Source organism: Epinephelus lanceolatus, chromosome 20 (assembly GCF_041903045.1).
Source record: "Epinephelus lanceolatus isolate andai-2023 chromosome 20, ASM4190304v1, whole genome shotgun sequence".
Lineage (NCBI taxonomy): Eukaryota > Metazoa > Chordata > Actinopteri > Perciformes > Serranidae > Epinephelus > Epinephelus lanceolatus.
In genome coordinates this window covers 22,897,854-22,917,258 of record NC_135753.1, presented here as the reverse complement: position 1 = coordinate 22,917,258, position 19,405 = coordinate 22,897,854, and the positions used below count along the sequence as shown (strand labels likewise).

The 19,405-nt window shown below is 40.7% G+C and overlaps 2 protein-coding genes across 2 annotated transcripts; one reads left to right on the top strand and one right to left on the bottom strand.

Moving 5' to 3' along the window:
• Positions 1 to 2,530: 2,530 nt before the first annotated feature.
• Positions 2,531 to 7,928, top strand: sbspon (somatomedin B and thrombospondin type 1 domain containing). The gene is made up of 5 exons (XM_033638371.2): positions 2,531 to 3,150; positions 4,069 to 4,263; positions 4,342 to 4,420; positions 4,975 to 5,151; positions 7,420 to 7,928. Exons 1-5 carry the CDS (start codon positions 2,925 to 2,927, stop codon positions 7,535 to 7,537), a joined length of 795 nt encoding a protein of 264 aa, XP_033494262.1. The 5' UTR covers positions 2,531 to 2,924; the 3' UTR covers positions 7,538 to 7,928.
• On the bottom strand, positions 5,819 to 15,807 carry terf1 (telomeric repeat binding factor (NIMA-interacting) 1). Its single transcript, XM_033638370.2, has 10 exons — positions 15,559 to 15,807; positions 14,029 to 14,124; positions 13,251 to 13,378; positions 12,961 to 13,047; positions 12,697 to 12,846; positions 10,754 to 10,866; positions 10,617 to 10,643; positions 10,396 to 10,493; positions 10,141 to 10,211; positions 5,819 to 8,515 (listed from the first exon to the last, which is right to left on the bottom strand). Exons 1-10 carry the CDS (start codon positions 15,779 to 15,781, stop codon positions 8,354 to 8,356), a joined length of 1,155 nt encoding a protein of 384 aa, XP_033494261.1. The 5' UTR covers positions 15,782 to 15,807; the 3' UTR covers positions 5,819 to 8,353.
• Between the last annotated feature and the right edge of the window lie 3,598 nt (positions 15,808 to 19,405).

Sequence of the window (19,405 nt, the reverse complement as noted above, 5' to 3'; positions counted from 1 at the left end):
TAGATCAAAATGACCAAAGCACTTTCACATCTGAGGTCAGTGTGGGTTCAGCCCCCTCAAATGTTAATATACACCAACTCAGACACATGCTCCTCAGTGATGCCGCTGCGGATGATTATGGTGAAGATGAAGGCTATTACTGTCGCTTGACCTACCTGCTTATGGCGAGAAGAAGAATCAAAGGACCCAAACAGACCCCCCTCCGCTCTCCGCAAGCTGTTTTCCAAGACGGCAGAGGCAAAGTATCCAGATTATTACAAATATCTGCTCCTTCTATAGCAGAAGAAATAAGGAGGCCTCATCCCCTGCTAATGCTCCCTGCAGAGGCCTCGTTTGTTTCCCATGAGATGGAGGAGGATCCGCTCAAATAAAAGCTGACCTTCTGGAGTTCACAGCATCCTCAGACTTTCAGGCTCCTTGTGCAAACAGAACATGAAAAATGCTTTTTGCTGGAGCCGTGCCCTAACATTCATATGCGTCAAGATTCATTTGTTATTAAAGCTTCCTTTTGAACATCTGAAAAGTCTCTTGCACCACATGAATGTAAGAGTAAAAAAAGGCCAAAGTATTAAGATGTTATCAGCTTTTATATAGTGAAATCCCCACTTTAGTCTGATTAGATCATAAATATACTTTCTCCTTTAAGAGCGTCTGAGCAGCAAATCTAATAGTCGTGCTAATCAATCATCTGTCAGCGCCAACCCCCATCCTAATGAGGTAAGACTTTCATAGACATGCCTCTCCAGAATTACAGTATATTAAATTAATCTGTCAAGTGTTATAAATCAAGACCCCTGTCTGTGAATAATGCCATGTACACTGGAGCTCCAACTCAGTGATTCACAGTCCTGCAGCATCACAACTGAAACTGGACAAACATGCCTGTTGTATGTGTGCTAACTCACTGTTAGCATGTTTCAGGAATTACACTCATTCACTTTTTCACTCCCATGCTAATACACATGCTAATGATACGCATGTAGTTGCAGCTAGAGGACATTATCTTAGCTTAGCCATAGACTGTATAAAAGAAATGGACGTAACCATCCTGACATCACATTTTGGTTTGTGGACTGTAATTCTGGAGACTTGACTTTGGCAATTTGGCCGTCACCAGAAGTGACCATATTTAGACGAAGAGGTGGAGCTGTGGAGGAGTGAGGGGTGGATCTGACTGACTGACTTAAAACAAGCCACTGAAATCGTAAACTCAACAGGAAAATGTTAACTGAGGTAATATATCAAGTGAGAAGTCCTGACATTTTCTCATAGACTTCAATATAATCTGACATCTTTTTGCAACCCTTGGATTCTTGTCACTGAGAAATTGCCAACAACATGTTGTAGGGGTTAAACAAATGATAAATAATTTATTAATTAGTGAATTCAAGAGGTGCTGGTGGGTAGATTTTTTTTTAAATTTGAACTGAACCAGGGAAGTCTTCATGCTGCCTTCATGCTAGGCTAAGCTAACAGGCTCCTGGCAGGAGCTTCATGTTTACCCTGCATTTGTGTGGTGTCGGAATAATCAGAAAAACGTGAACACCACCTCAAGTTGGAACAATAACTCAGAGAGTCAGCAAAAATTCTGGTACGAGTTCCCGAGTTGACTTCATATGTGCAGACTCATATGAGACGAAAGTGTTGGGTTGATGGTAATGAACTTACTGTGTGTCAAGTTTTGCTCACATGTAATTTGTAATATGGTATTAGGTTGTGACTGTTAGTTGCTGACCATGTAGAGTTACCTAGATTAGTTAGAAAAGGCATCTGTCAGGTAAAGCAATGTTTAGTAGTTCTGGGGGAAGTGTTGGTGCAGCAACAAGTCTGGGAGAAAATCCATTTGTAATATAAAGCTTCAAACTGTTTCACCACATTTTGGATAGCAACATGAATCTTAACTGTGACGTTAAATGCTCTTAGCGTACATAGCCTCCATGTTTTCATCACATTACGACTCAAAACCTTATGACTGCATCGTAGTCGGAAGAACAACCTTACCAACTTGAGAAATGAGACCAGTCTACAGATATCAGAGATATTGAACTTATCGCAAGTCAGCAAATAAGCCTGTTTCCCCAAAATGTCAACAGCTAAATAAAACACCAGATCACTCACTTAACTGATCAAATAAAGGTACAAAGTTTCACAAAGATGTCTCAAGTGTTGGGATATCAGGCAGATCACAGAAACCTGAAGGAGAAAGAGAAAAAGAAAGAGAGGTGAGAACCAAAGGGTGGCTTTACAACGCTCAGCGGGCCCCCTGGCACAATTGTCTGGAGGCCTGCCAAGTGCTCACATTCCTCCCTTTCTTTTGGGACTCAGAGGTCTGCGGTGGCAGAAAGTGGCTGGGCGAGCCTGGCATCAGGGTCACGGTAAATCTGCAGGCAGAGGGTAAGAAAGGAAAAGGGTAAACAACAATAACAGGTGGGAAAGCGGCTTAGAGAGGGAGAGAGAACAGAAGTAGGAGGCAGCTCAGCCCTCCCTTGCCTTCATTGTCATCGACTGGAGGGAGGTGCTCAGCTGGGAACGGGGAGAAAGACACCAGCACTGAGGGAGAGGACTCACACACACACACACACACACACACACACACACACACACACACAATGTGAGAGACATGGGAGTGTGATCAGAGCTGGAATGGGTTGGTCTGTACTGTAGGTTGCTCTGCAGACCTGTTTCTGGAGGGAAGCAGAGGGGCTGGACACAGGAGACGGACACAGGAATTCCAGGTCACAAGGGCTCCTGTGGCAGAGCACAGCCTCGGCTGGGCTGGTATTCCAACCTCTCCCTCTCACGGTCATGAGTGTGACGGACGTAGAGTAGAACCACGGAGGAACAGATATTAAGAAACAGAAAGTGGTGTGGTGTATTCTAGGGAAACTAAGAGACTTTACCTCAAGGGTCTGGACCGACCCCTCATGATGGGATCCTCTGTGGAGTTTGCCTGCTTGCTGCTGGTGGTATCCACTCTGGGAAAGAACCACTTGGTGTCTGCGGGTTGTTCAGGGAAATGCTGCCGGGGCAGAGACTTGAGCTGTCTGACCACCGACTGGAGGATGGACCGTGTGTTCGGGACATGCTTCTGCGATGAGGGTTGCGTCAGGACCAAGGACTGCTGCTTCGACTATTTCAAAGAGTGCCCAGGTGAGGGATGAACGGAGGAACCGTCGCAAGTACTGTTTGTTTTTGTGCACACACCTTGACTATACGATCCCAGCGGGAGATAACCTGTCGCATGAGATAACCTGAACTCCTGCTGAAGATAGATTATCGGACAGACGATAAAGATAGCTGAGGAAGAAAGATTATTTTCAGTATCAGGGTTGCTTATCACGAAGTGTATCTGCGATGATAAAGTTTGGGGTGGATGTGCTCCAAATCCACCCAAGGCATGTGAAATCGTCCGTGCACATTTATCACCTTCTAACTTCTAAAAACGATCTCAGCCCTTATTTGTCTTGTGCAGCATGCGACATGGCTGCTGCATCACAGGTCAGTTCGGCTCTGGGTCTAACCTCATTTCAGTGGACTGGCCCACATAATGGAATTAGCACAAATATTTGAAGAATGCGATTCTGTCAATCAGATGTAGCAATTACAGTTCCAGTCAAACAAGCCGAGCGTACCTAACGTGTGTTATAGGTCGGTCGTGACTAAATCTGCATGCTTAGCGAATCAAAGCTTGATCATCGAGCACAGACAGTGACTGAAAAGAGAAATCACAGGACTTGGAGATTGAATGGGCTGCTAACTTGGCATGCTCTCAAACCACTTGTAGTAGAGCAGGAAACACTAATTCTACAAGTCACAATCAATGCTTCATTGATCTTAAGTTATTTCCTGGATATTTAGCTCCATGACACCGTTTCACAAGAAACTTGTAATTATACAGTCTGCAAGAAGGCTGCAAGGTTTTACTGTGAGTGTCACCTCTGCACACACTGAGAACTCCAGGAATCAGAGTTAGGTTCAACATCGGTGAGTTTCAAAGCTGTTTGATTGTTTGCTACCACAGAGGATATCCTGTAACAATCTTTCTCCAATATGGGTGCCAACATCCAGCTCAGGACTGCGCTGTGAGCGACTGGAGCTTTTGGAGCGGCTGTGCCAAGCCCTGTCAGCCTTCAGTGCGAGTCCGTGTCCGTCACGTAGAGCAGCAGCCCAGTCACAGCGGAGAGCCCTGCCCCAGCCTGGAGCAACGGAGCGGCTGCAGGGAGTACAGAGACCACCAGGGCCGACACTGTGGACTCAACTCAGGTATACAGATACACAACTATTCTCTTGCTCTTCCTTTTAGCACCTTGAAAATACTAAAAGAATATTGTTTATGATCAGGTCCTGCCTTCATCACCAGCATGGAGTTTGGCAAGGGAAGGCCCAAACATGACAACTATGGAAACCCCCTGCAGCCTGGGTAGGTTTCACACCACGCTCCCTAAGTATTCTGAAACTGCACACGACCTCAGGTATCTTTAAATTCAAGAGTTGAAAAGTTCATGAATGCAGCCAGGGGTTAACCTCATTTTTGCATTATGCTGTGTAACCCAAACCACTTGGGGAAAAAAAAAGATAACTTTTCCACAGTGTGCGTGAGCCACCAGTAGGTGTTTGCTCACCTGGAGGTCTGTCTACAAAGCTTTAAATATAGCAAATGCTGAGAGACTGGCCACAGTCCTTTGAAATGTAATACTCAGACTTTAATAAGGACTGTCACATGAAAAGCACATGCACAAAAGGTCTAGATGACAGCAGGTGAGTTATTGTGTGCAGCTTACTGGGTACTCATTGGCTGAATTATTATTTTATAAGGGGCGTGTCCAAACTGCAGACTGGTGAAGCAAATTATCGCAGTCCCAAGATGATGCCCTCCTATTGTGTACATTTACTGTAGTCCTATATCTTGATTCACTGGCTCCAATATCCCAGGAGTGACTGTGACCCTCGTGACCCTGCTCCCACTCCCCTCAGGTTCTGTGTGGAATTCACACTGGAGTCCCGGACGCCCCACTGTACAGTGCAGAACCGGCCACACACACACTGGATGCGCTACATTACAGAGGGCTTTAAAGTGTGTGTGGCGTGTGAACCTCCTGCCATGCGAAACAACAGTGGCAGCTGCCAAGGAGATGGTCAGGAATCAGACAAGTATGGACCTTTGTATGTGTGGTCTCTCAGGTTCACACAAACCTGAAGTACTTTTTTTTCTTATTATGTCATTTTATCAGTCTTTAATCTATTCAAACAAAAACTTGGGTATTTTTCAACCCTATTTACCCATGTTTTTGTGTCTAAGTGACTGATGGGAAATTGAAATTGGTCCTGTGATGACACCATTGCAGCTGCAGCAGCAAACAGGCTGCAATGTAATCCTTACAGGCAACTGTGTACCGTCAATTTACGTCCATTTAAGGTTCTTGTTTTTGTCACCGACAGATTGTTGTCAGAGGTGTCTGAAAACATTACGGAAAAACCCCCACAGAGAAATTAAACTCTTTCCGTAAGAGGCGGGTTCACCCTGGACAGGTCGCCAGACTATCACAGGGCTGACACATAGAGACAGACAACCATTCAAATCTACGGACAATTTAGAGTCACCAATTAACCTCTATGTCTTTGGACTGTGGGAGGAAGCCGGAGTACCCAGAGAAAACCGACACTTAAGCTCCCTCAGCCTGGGGATCAAACCTTCTACCCCAGGGTTCAAACCAGGAACAATTTTGCTTTGAGGTGACAATGCTAACCACAGCACCATCGTGCCACCACCATGAGTCAGTTTGTTAATGTGGAATAAAAGTATTGCCTGCACACTTACTCCACGCCACACAAGTTTAATGAAGACAGTGTTTCGATCTTTCTGAGATCTTCGTTAGATCAGAATGTTTGAAAGTTTGAAACCATGCCTATATTTACACATGATGCTCAGCAATAGGCTGACAAGTTCTATGATGGCAGGTGTGGTTTACAACCAACCACTAAGGGTGGTGAAACAATTGACAATCAACAACTCAATAAACTACGTAGAAAACACATAGAAAAAAGTACATAGTGAAATAACTGTAATGCAAAGTCCATACTACAAAGGTATGAGACACATGTCTCAATTAATATAACATCATAATTTTATATCAAAATCACCTGCAGCCAAATTGTATTAATGAGTTAGAGGTGGGACTAAACAAAACTCTAATACATGCAAACATTGGGTCTAAAACACCTTTCTAAAAAAAAATAGATCAGTTTGATAAAAATTTGTCTATTTGTTACTATGACCATGTCTTGCTCTGCAAAAAGTCTCGTTTTGAAATCTCACAGGAGTTGTTGCAGGAAAAACAACAGCAGAAACATCAGTGACAGTTAGAAAGAGGAGTGCCAGGAAGAGTGTGCGTTGTTTTGGGAGTACATAAAGTGTAGCTTAGTTTCTAAAACATGTTTAACACCATGGCTGAATATTTAGCTAATTTCTACACTGTAGAAACATCAGCAAGGTTTAAGAAGAGACCTCTGGAAGGAGATATAAGCAGGATTTCTACTTTCTCTATGCAGAGCCTACGCCATCGTGAGAATTTATACTTGTGCTGTGGTGTGTTTGTGTCACTCCACGGTTACACCTCCAAAACACTCGTCAGCGGCGGGGTTTCTGTGCAGTGCTGTAAAGTTACGTTAAATCAAAACACACATTAACCATGGCTTAATAGAGACAATTTCAAATAAGTTGGTTTACTATACCTCGCAGCATTCACAGACAAAACACTTGTCTTTCGCTGGACACATTTTCCCCACAAATACAACATGCTATCATTATTAGCACAAGCCTATGGCATTTTACATTGTATAAATTAGCCTAGCTACGTGCGGAGATTACCTCTGCTCTTATGAAGCCAGGATAAATCACACACAAGACTTAAAATGCTATTTTTGTGGAGGCTTTATAGTCTTCACAATTTATTGTTTATCTGTGAAATCAAAGTAAATAAAAGCTTTGTTTCCACTGAGGGAAATGGTGTCAGCTTACAGAAACAGACAGGAGGTCTGTGTCACCGCAATGTGTAGTTACATATCTGAGGAGGTGCATGTCAGGCTACGGCGTAGGTACACCATCGATTCGACACAGAAGTATAAATGCTGCTTTAGTCACACACAGACCGGATAAGTGCAGGGTATGGAAGAATGTTTTATGTCTCTGTAAAGTCTGGTTTCTCAGTTGCAGTGGCCAGTTTTAAAATGTTTTGCCTTCATCAGTCACTCAGACACAAAAACATAAGAAAATATGGTCCAGGTTTAAAAATACTTAAGTTTCCCTTTAACATTTATAATCAAATAATCTGAACTATTGTGCTGCACAGATTAATGTATAAAACTATGCATGTGGCGATGTGAGAACCATAAACACTGGGGGCTGTGACTGTGTTGCAGAGAAACTCTGCTCCACTGGCAGGCGGTGGGGAACCATCAGTGCAGCGGGACGTGGAAGAAGATCCAGAAAACCCAGCAGTGCGACTGTCCGCCACAACACAGCTTCATCTTCATCTGATCCAAACAAAGCACCCACAGAACATTCTGTGTCCACAATAACATTTCAAAGCTGCCCTCATCGGTCAGACTGAAATACTGTGCTCGGACCAGATGCCACAACACTGCAGGCTTTCAACACAAAGCAGAGACTTGATGGTGGTGCAGTGCAATTACGTCTCTAATATATATATAAGCTACACACTGATATACAGCATGAAATCACCATGCACATTGTTCTCTATAAGTTTGCACCACACTGATGTATCTTGTACAGTATTTCACCTGTTTTTTAGAACACATTCAGCACCTATCAATGTTGATTTTGCATATTTTTATTGTAATACACCACTGTTGTGTTTGTTTTTTAACATTTTTCTGTAAAAATGTTTAACTTAAAATTCTAAAAATGTGAGCTGATTCTTTTTAAGGGTACAAAAACATGATTCCTCATCATACAAACAAAACAGCCCCGATCATTGGTCTGTGTTGAGCGCCCTCTGGTGGTGATATTTCTTTAGTGCAATTAGAGCAGAACACAACACAGCTACAATATGACGGACCAGTTTGGACAGTGGGCTGAAAGGTGTTAACTGACCAAGGTAACCAGTACCAGGTTTCATTGACAGGTAACTGCTACAATGCACAAGTCAAACATGCACACTTACAAACTTTGCAAACTATCAGAAGCATCATATAATAAAAACAACAAGCAACAAACCAAAATCACAAAGGAAATCTTCGGCAATTAGCCAACAGCTGATAACATTAATTCATTATTAATATTTACAGGTAAAGTGCTACACTGTACAAATCAAAAGGGTCGCTCTTCCCTTCTTCAGCCTACTTTATCTGCCCTCATCAGAACTCTCCAGCGGTCTTTGAGCATGGTGCCAGTGCGTCCTTCAAAGTCATAATCCTTTAAAATGCGAGACCACTTCCCCTGGCCGTGACGTTTAACTCCATCCTTGAGGTATTTGTCCAGCTGGGGGGTCCATTTCTAAACATAGTTAAACATAAGGAATTTATATTTTGGGAACCTAGACAGAAGGTAGTATTTGAGTGATGATGCATATATTCACATGATTTGGGATTAAAGCTGCAGTTGGTAATGTTTTGCTGAAACTGTCACAAAATCCACACAGTTGTACATGACACAAGGGTTGCAGCGATACACTGGTTTTAAGGTAAACCGTGATATCAGAGTTGATGGTTATCATACTGTGTACATTTGCTGATCTAGGATATTGGGGAAAAATGCAGCTGGACAAAGAATCTCCCCTTCATTTTACTTATTTTCAAAAGGAGACTTTTACACATACTTCCATTAACAAAATGGTTTTAAGTTTCGTTAGTTCAACCAAAAATAAACCTCATATTTGCATTCCTTTAAGGGTCCACAGAACAGAATTTATCTTATTATCAGTCAGAATGACTGATAATAAGATAAATTCTGTAATACCGTGAAACCGTGATCATTTCTGAGACAGTTATCGTACCGTGAAAATCTACATTGCAACCCAACATGAGACAGATGATCTGTGACCAAAATCATGTTCCTCCTCCTCGTAGTGCTTCTAAGGGCATTTCCAAGAATCCAACACAAGTTAAAGACAATAACCAATCAGAGCTGAGGAGTCTCTAATGCAGCTGTCAATCACTCCATGAATTGTGGTCAAACCGTCAAACCAGACAGTGTTGATCAAATATGAAACAAGACTGTTGCTGTAGTGCCTATTTCTCCTCTAAAATGTTTTCAGAGACATATTTCAGTGTACTGTTTAGCTGTAAAATGAGAACGTTTGTTACCAGGCTGACATGTTGAAAAAAGTTGAGCCATAAGGAAGAATTGCCCACTGGCTGGAGCAAACTTACTTATTGCCGCAGTGTCCTCTGTATGAGGTTTGCACGCCAGAAAATGAAGCAACACCCCTTTCCTGTGCAAGGGCTCCAAATTTGTTGTAGTGTTTGGTCGCTCACCTCTGACTATTTATAACTAGGCAACAACTGCGCTATTTATTTCAACCAAGGAGTTCAATAGGCAAACAGAAATCTCCACACCTCTTCAGTCATAGACCACACTCAGGGACAAATGGCCTTAAATTATTGGACATGAAAAAGAAGAAGAACATGAAATACCTCGAGTGGTGACCCCAGGGACACAAAGTGATAAATTATTTTGACTTGGAGATAAACAAGACATAATTACAGTACACAAATGAAATGTTTAGGGATACGTTGGTGTTTACTGCTGTTGCCAGGCAGCCCAGTTTTCTAGCACATCGTTCCGTGTGTACTTTGTGCTTATCTACAGAATATTTTGTTTGTACGACGCCTGGCGTTTCAAAGCACAATGCAACAAACGACACATTGAGCATGAACAGGGGTGCTACATCTATGCTGTTGGAACACGCCACAGTCTCTTGCACTATTATAAACAAAGCTTAGAGACTCCTCGGCTCCGTTTGGTTGTTTTCCTTCAGCTGTGTTGATTTCTTGCAAACACCATTAGAAGCACTACGAGGAGGAGGAGTTTGACTACATACACTACAGTGGATATATATAAAAGTTACCCACTGTATCTTTAATAAGTAGACAGTGACTGAGCTGCGTGGTTCAAATTACCTGAGGTAGTTTCCTTGTTTTCTGGATCGTTGAGGTGTCCTCTGACTTCACAGCTGTCATCTGAGACACCTCTGGTGGCGAGAGGTTTAACATTCTCTTTAGCCTTTATTCATGCTCAGAAATGTGTATGAAATATATAATGTGGTGGTGAAGGTATTTCTACATTTTACAGAAAACTACTCTTACATTAGATTAAAGCAATATACATTTAGTTTTTAGCAGAAAAATCAAAGCCAGAGAAAAAATACAACTTACCGTGCATGGCGAGTCTTTTGACAGAGACAATGGGTGTCTTGCAGCAATCAGTTTGCCATACATCTGTAATTTTAGTTGACAGTAGTTTCCGTTTTGTCCTGTGGAAGTGTAATACAGCGACAAATTATTTGTTGCTCCACAGCTTGCTGAATGTCTACCTTTACCCAAACTGACAGCAAAAGCCAAAACAATATATTTCTTATTGAAAAGACATTACTAACCTCAACTGCACAGTGCTCTTCTTTTTCCTGTAAGGACGTAAACAGTACAGTGTATTGTTCAGTACAAAATAGAAAAGGATTTGGAGTAAATTCCAATACACCCAACTGAACTGGAGGAGTTAAAGGTTATTTCATACTTTCTCTCCACCGCTGATTTGTTTTCTTCCTCTGACAGAGCGCTCTCCTCCTGCGTCACCATGTCCTCCAAGCCGTCAGTGTTCTGTGACGACTGCACCACCTTTGTGGCTTCCTGATAAATGAAGAGGCAGACAGACAGACATAAATTACCTTCCCAAATATTACCTTTTCATACTCTTCCAAAACAATTAACTTTCAGGCCTAAGTATTGCTATAATGTGAAAGCAAAACTAATGAGGCCTGTCATTAAAACACCCTTCTAACTTTAACCTTGGACGCCAACCTCTATGTAAATCACTCTTAAAACCTTCATGAATAAGCGGGTCTGTTGGACGCTGAGGAGGACTCCGCCGTATGTAGCAGTTTGCCCTTCCAACTAATTCTGATGACAAATTGTCAATTAACTATGACTGATAATGTCACATCAGCACCTTCGGTTGGTCAAAGCGCCATTACTCAGGAGGGGCGAGAGCAAAGCCGAGCAGGTCCACACACAAGATCAAGAAAATGTATTGACTGCTGTTTGTTAAACCTTGCTGTTAGCTGGAGCGAATCATTGGACACCTGATGTATCAGCCGAGTACATCGTGTGTAACTGAAGATCATCTCCTTCTCACAAACAGCTCATCAGCAACAACCTTGTTTCACTTGTTTGGATCAACGGGCAGATGTTCTGAGTTAAGATTAAGTAAACACGCCAACTATATTATTCCTCCATGAGCTAGGAGGGGACTGAACCTCTTCAGTGTTGATGTCTCGCACTAAGACAGAATGATTTATTGCACAGCTATTCTTATTCCTTTACCTTTCAGCTTTACAGAGTTGATCCTTTGTTTTACCTTGGCGCTAGTCATGCAGGGCCAGCTGTACATAAATGTTTACTCTCATCATTACCAGACTGAATAAATCCTACACTGACAGAAACTTCAAGTAAGAGTCTTAAGAGTTGAAACTTGCAGCTACTTGCTATGTGCCGGTCTGCAACGTTCTGAAAACCTGCAACTTCACCAATCCAACTACATGACACTGTGTATTATCTCGATCATTTTGAGTACAAGTAATGGCTGTCTTTTTGAGTATGCGTGTATGACCTGCACACATACACCCAGCAGCAGCGACCCACTGTGAGACACCGACATGTCAACAGCCCCCGAGATGTAAATGAGCTGGACTCAGCAGGGACAGACGTCTGTTGTCAGAGACTGACACAGCATGCAAACACGCTGTCTGCTGACAGTTTGTAACTGACTTGACAAGCTGATCGGCTGTGCTGTAAAACTAGCTGCTGGGGACTTGACAAGCAGAGTTGTAGGCGACACAACCACTGGGCTTGAGTCGAGCTGAGACTGCCAAAACTTTTCCTTCCAACATTCAAAAATGGTTTCATTTCGCGGCAATTCTTTGGTCTGATCTGGGCTTTGGATTTGTGCTTTGCCTTTCGGCTGTTGTGACCCCTGTGCTTAACCAGCAGTGTCTGAATGTTGAAAGGCTGCTCCTGACTAAGAGTTTTCCTAGTCGACCAATAGTCGTCATTTAGGGCCATTAGTCGACTAGTTGCCCGGATGTTTACGATATTAATTTAATTATTAAATGATATATTTTGGGCGGGGCAACACAATGGTTTGAGTTGAAGGTGTGAGAAAGAATAGTATCAGTAACATTGTTAACACTGTGCTACATTACAGAGAAACACAAAACCGTACTAATGAACCTTCATTAATATAGGCCTATATTTTATCTACAAGTGCACGTCACACACTGAGCGAGCCGCCTGTTAATGACGCTGTGGGCTAATGGGCATGTCGCTACTTCCATGTTTCAGATGATACGTCATGTTTGTAGTCGACCAATGAAGATGAGTTTAGTGTGGAATAACCGCAGGTACCAGCCCTGTATGATTGTACTGTATGACCTACAAATTGCGATCTCTCAGCTTTAGTACCTTGAGAAGGTAGTCACAGGGATTCTTCTCCAAGTAGGCATCCAAGTAAGACTGTATCGTTTCCAGCAAACGGCTGAAGCTGAAGCTCATGAGGAACGGGTGGTAAGTGTCCCTCTGTGCCACTACTGTCGACAGCTTAACTCTCAAGTTCTGTTGAAAAAAGTCAAAGGTTAAGAATAAATATCAATCAGTCTTGGCCACCATATATTCCTGTATTAACTCTGTGCTTTTGAAAAGAAAAGAGACAGTTTGGGACAAACAGACCTGTGGGAATTCATGGTTCTTGTCAAGCCACTTGAGGACAGAGGAAGCAGACGATCTTTGGCCTTTCTCCAAGCACACAGCCACAGACTGGAACAGGGCAAATGCATCAGACACTTAATTGCAATTAGGACTAAGCATCATCAGGACTTTAGCATCGCTTATTCTTGAACTAGTAGACTGTAACTTTGTCCAGAATTACTTTTAAATCCTTCAATCACACCAGGACACATTTAAAGCCATCTCTCCGTCGATTCTGCGTACATACACCTCCAAGCAACTTGTGCGATTACCTGGACAAGCAAAAGAATGGTGATGTTTTTGAACACATTTTCATCTGCCACAGTGTGCTGTAGGCTTGACCATACTTTGGCAGCGGACATCAGAGGCATCACATGGTCATCTTCCTCAAACAGGATATCTGGGGGAAAACAGTGTATTACGTGGAAAAAAATACACCATTAAAGTGTTTTTGAGTGTGTTTACATTTGTACTTTTGTGAGTATGCAGAGTCACAAAGCAGAGGATTCATTTTAAAATCATGAGTTTGAGTTTTGAGTTACTTTTCTGGTGTTGTAGCAAACTTTGTCATCAAATCATTGGCTCCATGTTTCTAATATCTTTGCATTTTTACGTGAGCTTTACTGTCAGCTGGGATCAGTTTTGAGTGGTAAACATCCTCAAGCATAAACTGTAAACAGATCCCAAATCAGTACTTCAGGGGGTTGTCTAAGATGGAGTCTTTGAGCGGCGGCCAGTTAAGTGTCTCACACAAGAGTAAGAAAGATTATGAAAAAGGAACTGATGAACAGTGATTGCTCATATAAATGATTTCTGTACAAAATTTACAGAGTGGTTTTAAATGTTTGTATGTATTACATATATGTTTTTTGTGGTAATGACAAATATAACAAATGGCTTTATAATAATAAGGTGTTGCTGCTGAGAAACTGCGTCAAGTCATTGTAGTTTCCATAGGAATGTACTGACCTCCCTGCAGTCCTAACTTCCACTCTGAAGAACCCACACAGTATGTGTACACAGATGTCTCAGTAGACTGTGACAACTTACCCAGTTCCTTTCCATGCATGACTCTTGCCAGGAAGGCACATATGAGTGTTTTCTCATTGTGGAGGTTTCCTTTCAGAGATGAACTCTGACAAAGGGCTAAAAAAGCAAAGATAAACAAATTCACAAAAGAGTGTTAGCCACTAAGTCTTCAAAGACTCTATAAAGATATGAGGAAGGTGTCTGTAGCAGCACTGATGTAACAAATGAACGGTTTCTTTTCCTCATTATTGATATGGCAAATTCCACTGCAGCTGGGTGACCTGTTCATTATGTATTTTAAGTAATTAATAGAGTAATGTTGTTGTAGCTGGAGGAAATAAACATTTACTTCAGGCTGTTTTGGCTACTTGGCTCGGTTTTACAATGGAGGCTAGCAACTAGGCTATCCCATATAAAGCATTTAGTTGTTGCATTAATTTAATCTTGCCTTGCCCCCTCAGCACCACTGTTCCCTTACAATTTTATTTCTACATATTTTCATTGGTGGAATGTAAGTACCTTTGCACAAGTACGTAGGTAAGGACAATTTTGAGGTAACTGTATTTCACATGAGTATTTCTACTTTATTTTTCTACTCTACATTTCATATTTGATGGATGGCAAGATGGCGGCACCTGCAGACACAGTGGTTGAGAGCTCACATAAATAGGACTGTACTCTGTTTAGTTATCATATTTTAGCCTTATCCTATCTTAATGTGTGGGTATGTGAGTGTGTGTTTGGCCAGAGTGAGTGGAACAGTTTTTTCCTTTTCTGGGAGACAGCGAATTTCGTTGTATGTGAGCGTGCAATGACAGTAAAGGCATTCATGTTTTTATTTTCAAATATCATACTTTTTACTCCACTACTTTAATTTCAAAGCTTTAGTGACTAGCTTCTGTGCAGACTCATCTTATCAAGACTACACATAGATCAACTGGGGCTGCTGTTTTTAATGTTAATTTAACCAGCAACAAGGTATTTGAAGTAATTACAATGAGCTTGCCATTTATGTGTTACAACATTAAAGTGATAATGAATACATCAATAATTATTATCCAATTATACACACTATTCTGAAATGGATTATTCTGCAAAGGGAGTTTCTTTACGTTTGGCGCTTTAGGTATAATTTTGATAATGCTGTACTTTTACTTAAATACACTTTTGAATGCAGTACTTTTATTGTAACAGGGTATTTTTACACTGTAGTATTGCTAACAAGTAAATGTGAGTACGTCTTCCACGACTACGGCAACAGCTTTGGTCCCTGTTTATTTGCTTTTTATCTGCTGCATCAACAAACATTCAAACAGGAAGTACAAAGAGACCCATTTAAAATGTTTATGTTGTCAGGTTAAGCTAGCCAACCGCCACATCTCATGACGTATGAGGTTGTTTATCCTTTGAGCACAAGCTAATTTGAGTTAACGAACTTTAAAAACTTTTACCTCTTCCCAAGATATCTCCGGACTCTGAAGAAAAGCTGCCTAGACAGAAGTACAGCAGTTAGCTAACTAAGTCAATGTTAGTTAGCTTTAAACAACTCACCCTCGAGAGCCGAGACCGTTTTACTGAACTCATCAAACTTTCCCTCCTTGAACCGTCGACACAAACTGACGAACATAAAGTCCAGCATCCAGCCTGTAGCGACGGAGCTCACACGGGAGAAACTGACACTCTCATCTACATTAATCGCAGTCGTGGCGCTTCTGTTGTTAACTTCAGGCTCCATGTTTTCAGTTTTCAGTATCGGGTCCTCCTCTGGAGACATTTCTGCTGCTTCTACTGAGGAAGTTGTTTGATTTCCGCGCGCGCTCTTTTGTGCTGATTTGACGTCATTTGAGAGCTCGCAGCGCCCTCTGGTGTCCAGGAGGAGTAACTACAAATATAGCTTTTATTCAAATCACCCATATATTAGTGACTTAAATAAATGAATAAAAAATAACTAAAAATGAAATAAAATAAATTGAATTAAAATAAATTAAATTAAAATAACTGAAAATAAAATTAAATTAAATAAAAAAAATTAACCCAAGAGTACAGAAGCATATTGCATCCACTTGACAAAAAAAAAAAATCTGTTTTATTGAGTATTTTTTTCTGTTTTTCAGAGTAATTTTTTCTGTTTTTCGTGGTAATTCTTTTCTATTTTTCATGGTAGTTTTTTTTTCTGTTTTTCGCGGTAATGTTTCTGTTTTTTTGTGGTATTTTTTTTTTGTGTTTTTCGGGGTAATTTTTTCTGTTTTGCTGAGTATTTTTTTCTGAGTTAAGAGAGCAACAGAACAACAGATGCTTTCATTCCTTTCTTGAGAGCTCGATATAATGGAAGCAAACATGACCCGCTTGTTTAGTTTAATCCAGTTTTACTTTGTTTTGGGTTTGAGACACTGGGAGATACTCTTGTCTTTAAGTCATATAGATGGTGTTATCATTAGTTTGTCGACCTTAAGCAGGCACCGGTCACTTGCAGGTGCCAGGTGGGAGCTTCTCGTGAGATTTTGAAGTATCTCGTCCCCTCGTTCAGGAAAAAAAATTACCACGAAAAACAGAAAAAAATTACCACAAAAAAAAAAAAAACAGAAAAAATACCACGAAAAACTGTGAAAAAATTACTCAGAAAAACAGAAAATATTACTCAGAAAAACAGAAAAAAGTACACCAAAAAACAGAAAAATAAATAAATTACTCTGAAAAACAGAAAAAAATACTCAGAAAAACAGGGCTTTTTTATTTGTCAATGCCAGAGCAATGACTCACAACTTTATGGCATTTTTTTCAAGTTTTGTTAATGTGTTGGGCTGCATTACAGTGAAAAAGTTAGGGGATAAAGTCTTATTTTTCAGAGAGCCAGTAGTCCACAAAATGAGATTAACCCTACTATGCCACTTGCCAAAATGCAACCCAAATGACACATTTTATGGCTTAGGGTTGCACTGCAACAGAATGCAGCTAGCTCATGTTCTAAAACTATTTTTAATTTGTTATTGACAAGGTGTCTGTACTCATTATACTCGAGATAAGACTTCACTTTGTGACTACGCCTGGATCGTGGTCTACCTGATTGCTACTGCTACTGCTATTATTATTAGTCATACTTCTACTATAATGATACACATATAATAACGATTGTCACATACATATACTATCATATATTATATATATAGTACCAAATATTCTATTAAATTATAACTAAAATAAATGTTGTTTAGCTATTGTCATAACAGTTTGCCGTGCATCTCTCTGTCTCGGTCTCTATTAATGTACGATTTTGTCATATGGATCAGCGTACATTTATAATGTTGATGTGTTCTGTACACACAACATTTATTGCACGTCCGTCTGTCCTGGAAGAGGGATCCCTCCTCAGTTGCTTCTCCTGAAGTTTCTGCCATTTTTTCCCCATTAAAAGTTTTTTGGGGGTTTTTCCCTCTGAGGCAAATTGTGATTTGTAATATTGGGCTTTATGCATAAAATTTAATTGAATTGATCCCGAAATCAGGAGAATTCATACATTACAATAGCTCAGGAGTCAGACCCTAGAGAAAAAAATAGAAAGTGATTGAAAGACATACAGGGATTTAAAATGAAATAATATAAAATCTATAAACACTGTAACATACACCTCTCACTTATACTGTATATATATAATTGGTAGTTCCACAGAATAATTGTAATACACACATGCTGTGTCGTATTATCACTGAAGATATATAGAAATAAGTAAATATTATTGCACAGTAAGAGGTAATATATTGCACATTAGGAATGTTTACCAGTGTGAATATAAAGGAATCCAAATTAAAAATGTCCCTGGTGTGTAGTCTTAAAAACTCTTAAAGATATAAGACATCCACACATAAAAAAGAAAGTCAGGACATTTCAGATGGCACCTTTCAGGCATTGTTTTCATTACATGGGGGGATGGTAACAGTTTACAGCTACACCAGAGACAAGTTTGGGATACTGGAATAAAAGAAGGCAAACATCCTATTATGTATTTACACTTGTTTTGTAACAGATACTGTAATTATAATCCTGTGTGGCACAATGGATGTAACAGATACCGTCATTCTAGCCCCATGTGATACAATAATTAGAGTGAGAATAGGCCAACACATCAGTATGATGCACAACATTGATCCTTTCTTTGAGCTTCTTGTTTTAAGGTTTAGGACGCCTGCATGGCTGTTCATGTTCAGTATCACTGTTTGGCAGCAGCACAAAAGCAAAATATAGAGATCAATTAATGCATCTAATGGAATGGAATCCATTTCTCTACAGTGATAAATGATTTATCAGCCGGTCCTGCCAGTTGCTGAGTTGTCTGCACTTTTGGATATGAAAAACAACTTTGCATACCTTCTTGCTGCAAATGCAATATCTGTATTCCTTTAAACTCATATCTGTATCACTGAATGCATCCAGGAAATGCAGATTGACCTATTTAAACAGCTCGTTTGTAGAGTCGAGAACACCAGACACACAAACACTTGAGTTATATACACATTTATTTGTTATTCTGCATATGCTAATAGACGTAATGGGGAACAATGCTCTACAGAAATGTTGACATACATGTACCATAACAAAGTGTTCTGTGGTCACATAATTGTTCGGACTACTACATGCATACAAAGATGTCGCTTTGTACAGAAAACAGTCTGTAGCTCAGAATGTGCTCCAAAGCTGAACAAAGAGAAAAAAATAAATCAAAATCTGTAAGAGGCAGAATACACAGAGACATAAGAAGAAAACAATGTCGCATTTTAGGGGAGCAAGGTTCGGTAAGCACGCATGAGTGACACGGACAGTACCCATTCTCTCAGAGAAAATAAAGACACAACCTTTCCACTCTGTACGGTATCACACATGATAATGCCATCATGAGACAGTAAGACAGAGCACGGTCCTCTCGCTGTCAGCTCACAGAATTAATTTCAGTATCCACACAAACATCATCCCGCGGGAATATAGCTGATCAATCCAGATCCCTTGTTTCTCTACCCTACCTGTCAAAACGAAGGATTACATGAGGCTAACACGGAGACATGATCACTACAAACAAGGGATGACAGTAAAGTTGAACGTACAGGTACAGAAATAAAAATAGCTTTAAAAAGAAGGTTATCATTGAACCTTCCTTTGTAAAGAAAAACCCCAAACAACAACAACAACAACCGCCGGCCTACTCTGGAGAGTACCAATCTGTTTCCAATGAGGGATCAGTCATTTCGACAATAACTCCACGAGCTCGCACGTGAATCTCTGATTGCTGAGTTAAATGATGTCGGTCTGGGCGTACGGTGTGTACACAGACAAACGGAAATATGGACCACAACGGATCACTGATGTGATGGAACCATTTGGGAGGACTCCATTTCACCTCTCCTCTTAA

Coding starts and splice junctions, on each gene's coding strand:
- sbspon (XM_033638371.2), top strand. CDS start 2,925: ATGATGGGATCCTCTGTGGAGTTTGCCTGCTTGCTGCTGGTGGTATCC. Junction 3,151..4,068: donor CTATTTCAAAGAGTGCCCAG/GTGAGGGATGAA, acceptor GCCAACATCCAG/CTCAGGACTGCGCTGTGAGC. Junction 4,264..4,341: donor ACACTGTGGACTCAACTCAG/GTATACAGATAC, acceptor GTTTATGATCAG/GTCCTGCCTTCATCACCAGC.
- terf1 (XM_033638370.2), bottom strand. CDS start 15,781: ATGTCTCCAGAGGAGGACCCGATACTGAAAACTGAAAACATGGAGCCT. Junction 10,644..10,753: donor AAATCAGCGGTGGAGAGAAA/GTATGAAATAAC, acceptor ACGTCCTTACAG/GAAAAAGAAGAGCACTGTGC. Junction 8,516..10,140: donor AAACAAGGAAACTACCTCAG/GTAATTTGAACC, acceptor AACTATGTTTAG/AAATGGACCCCCCAGCTGGA.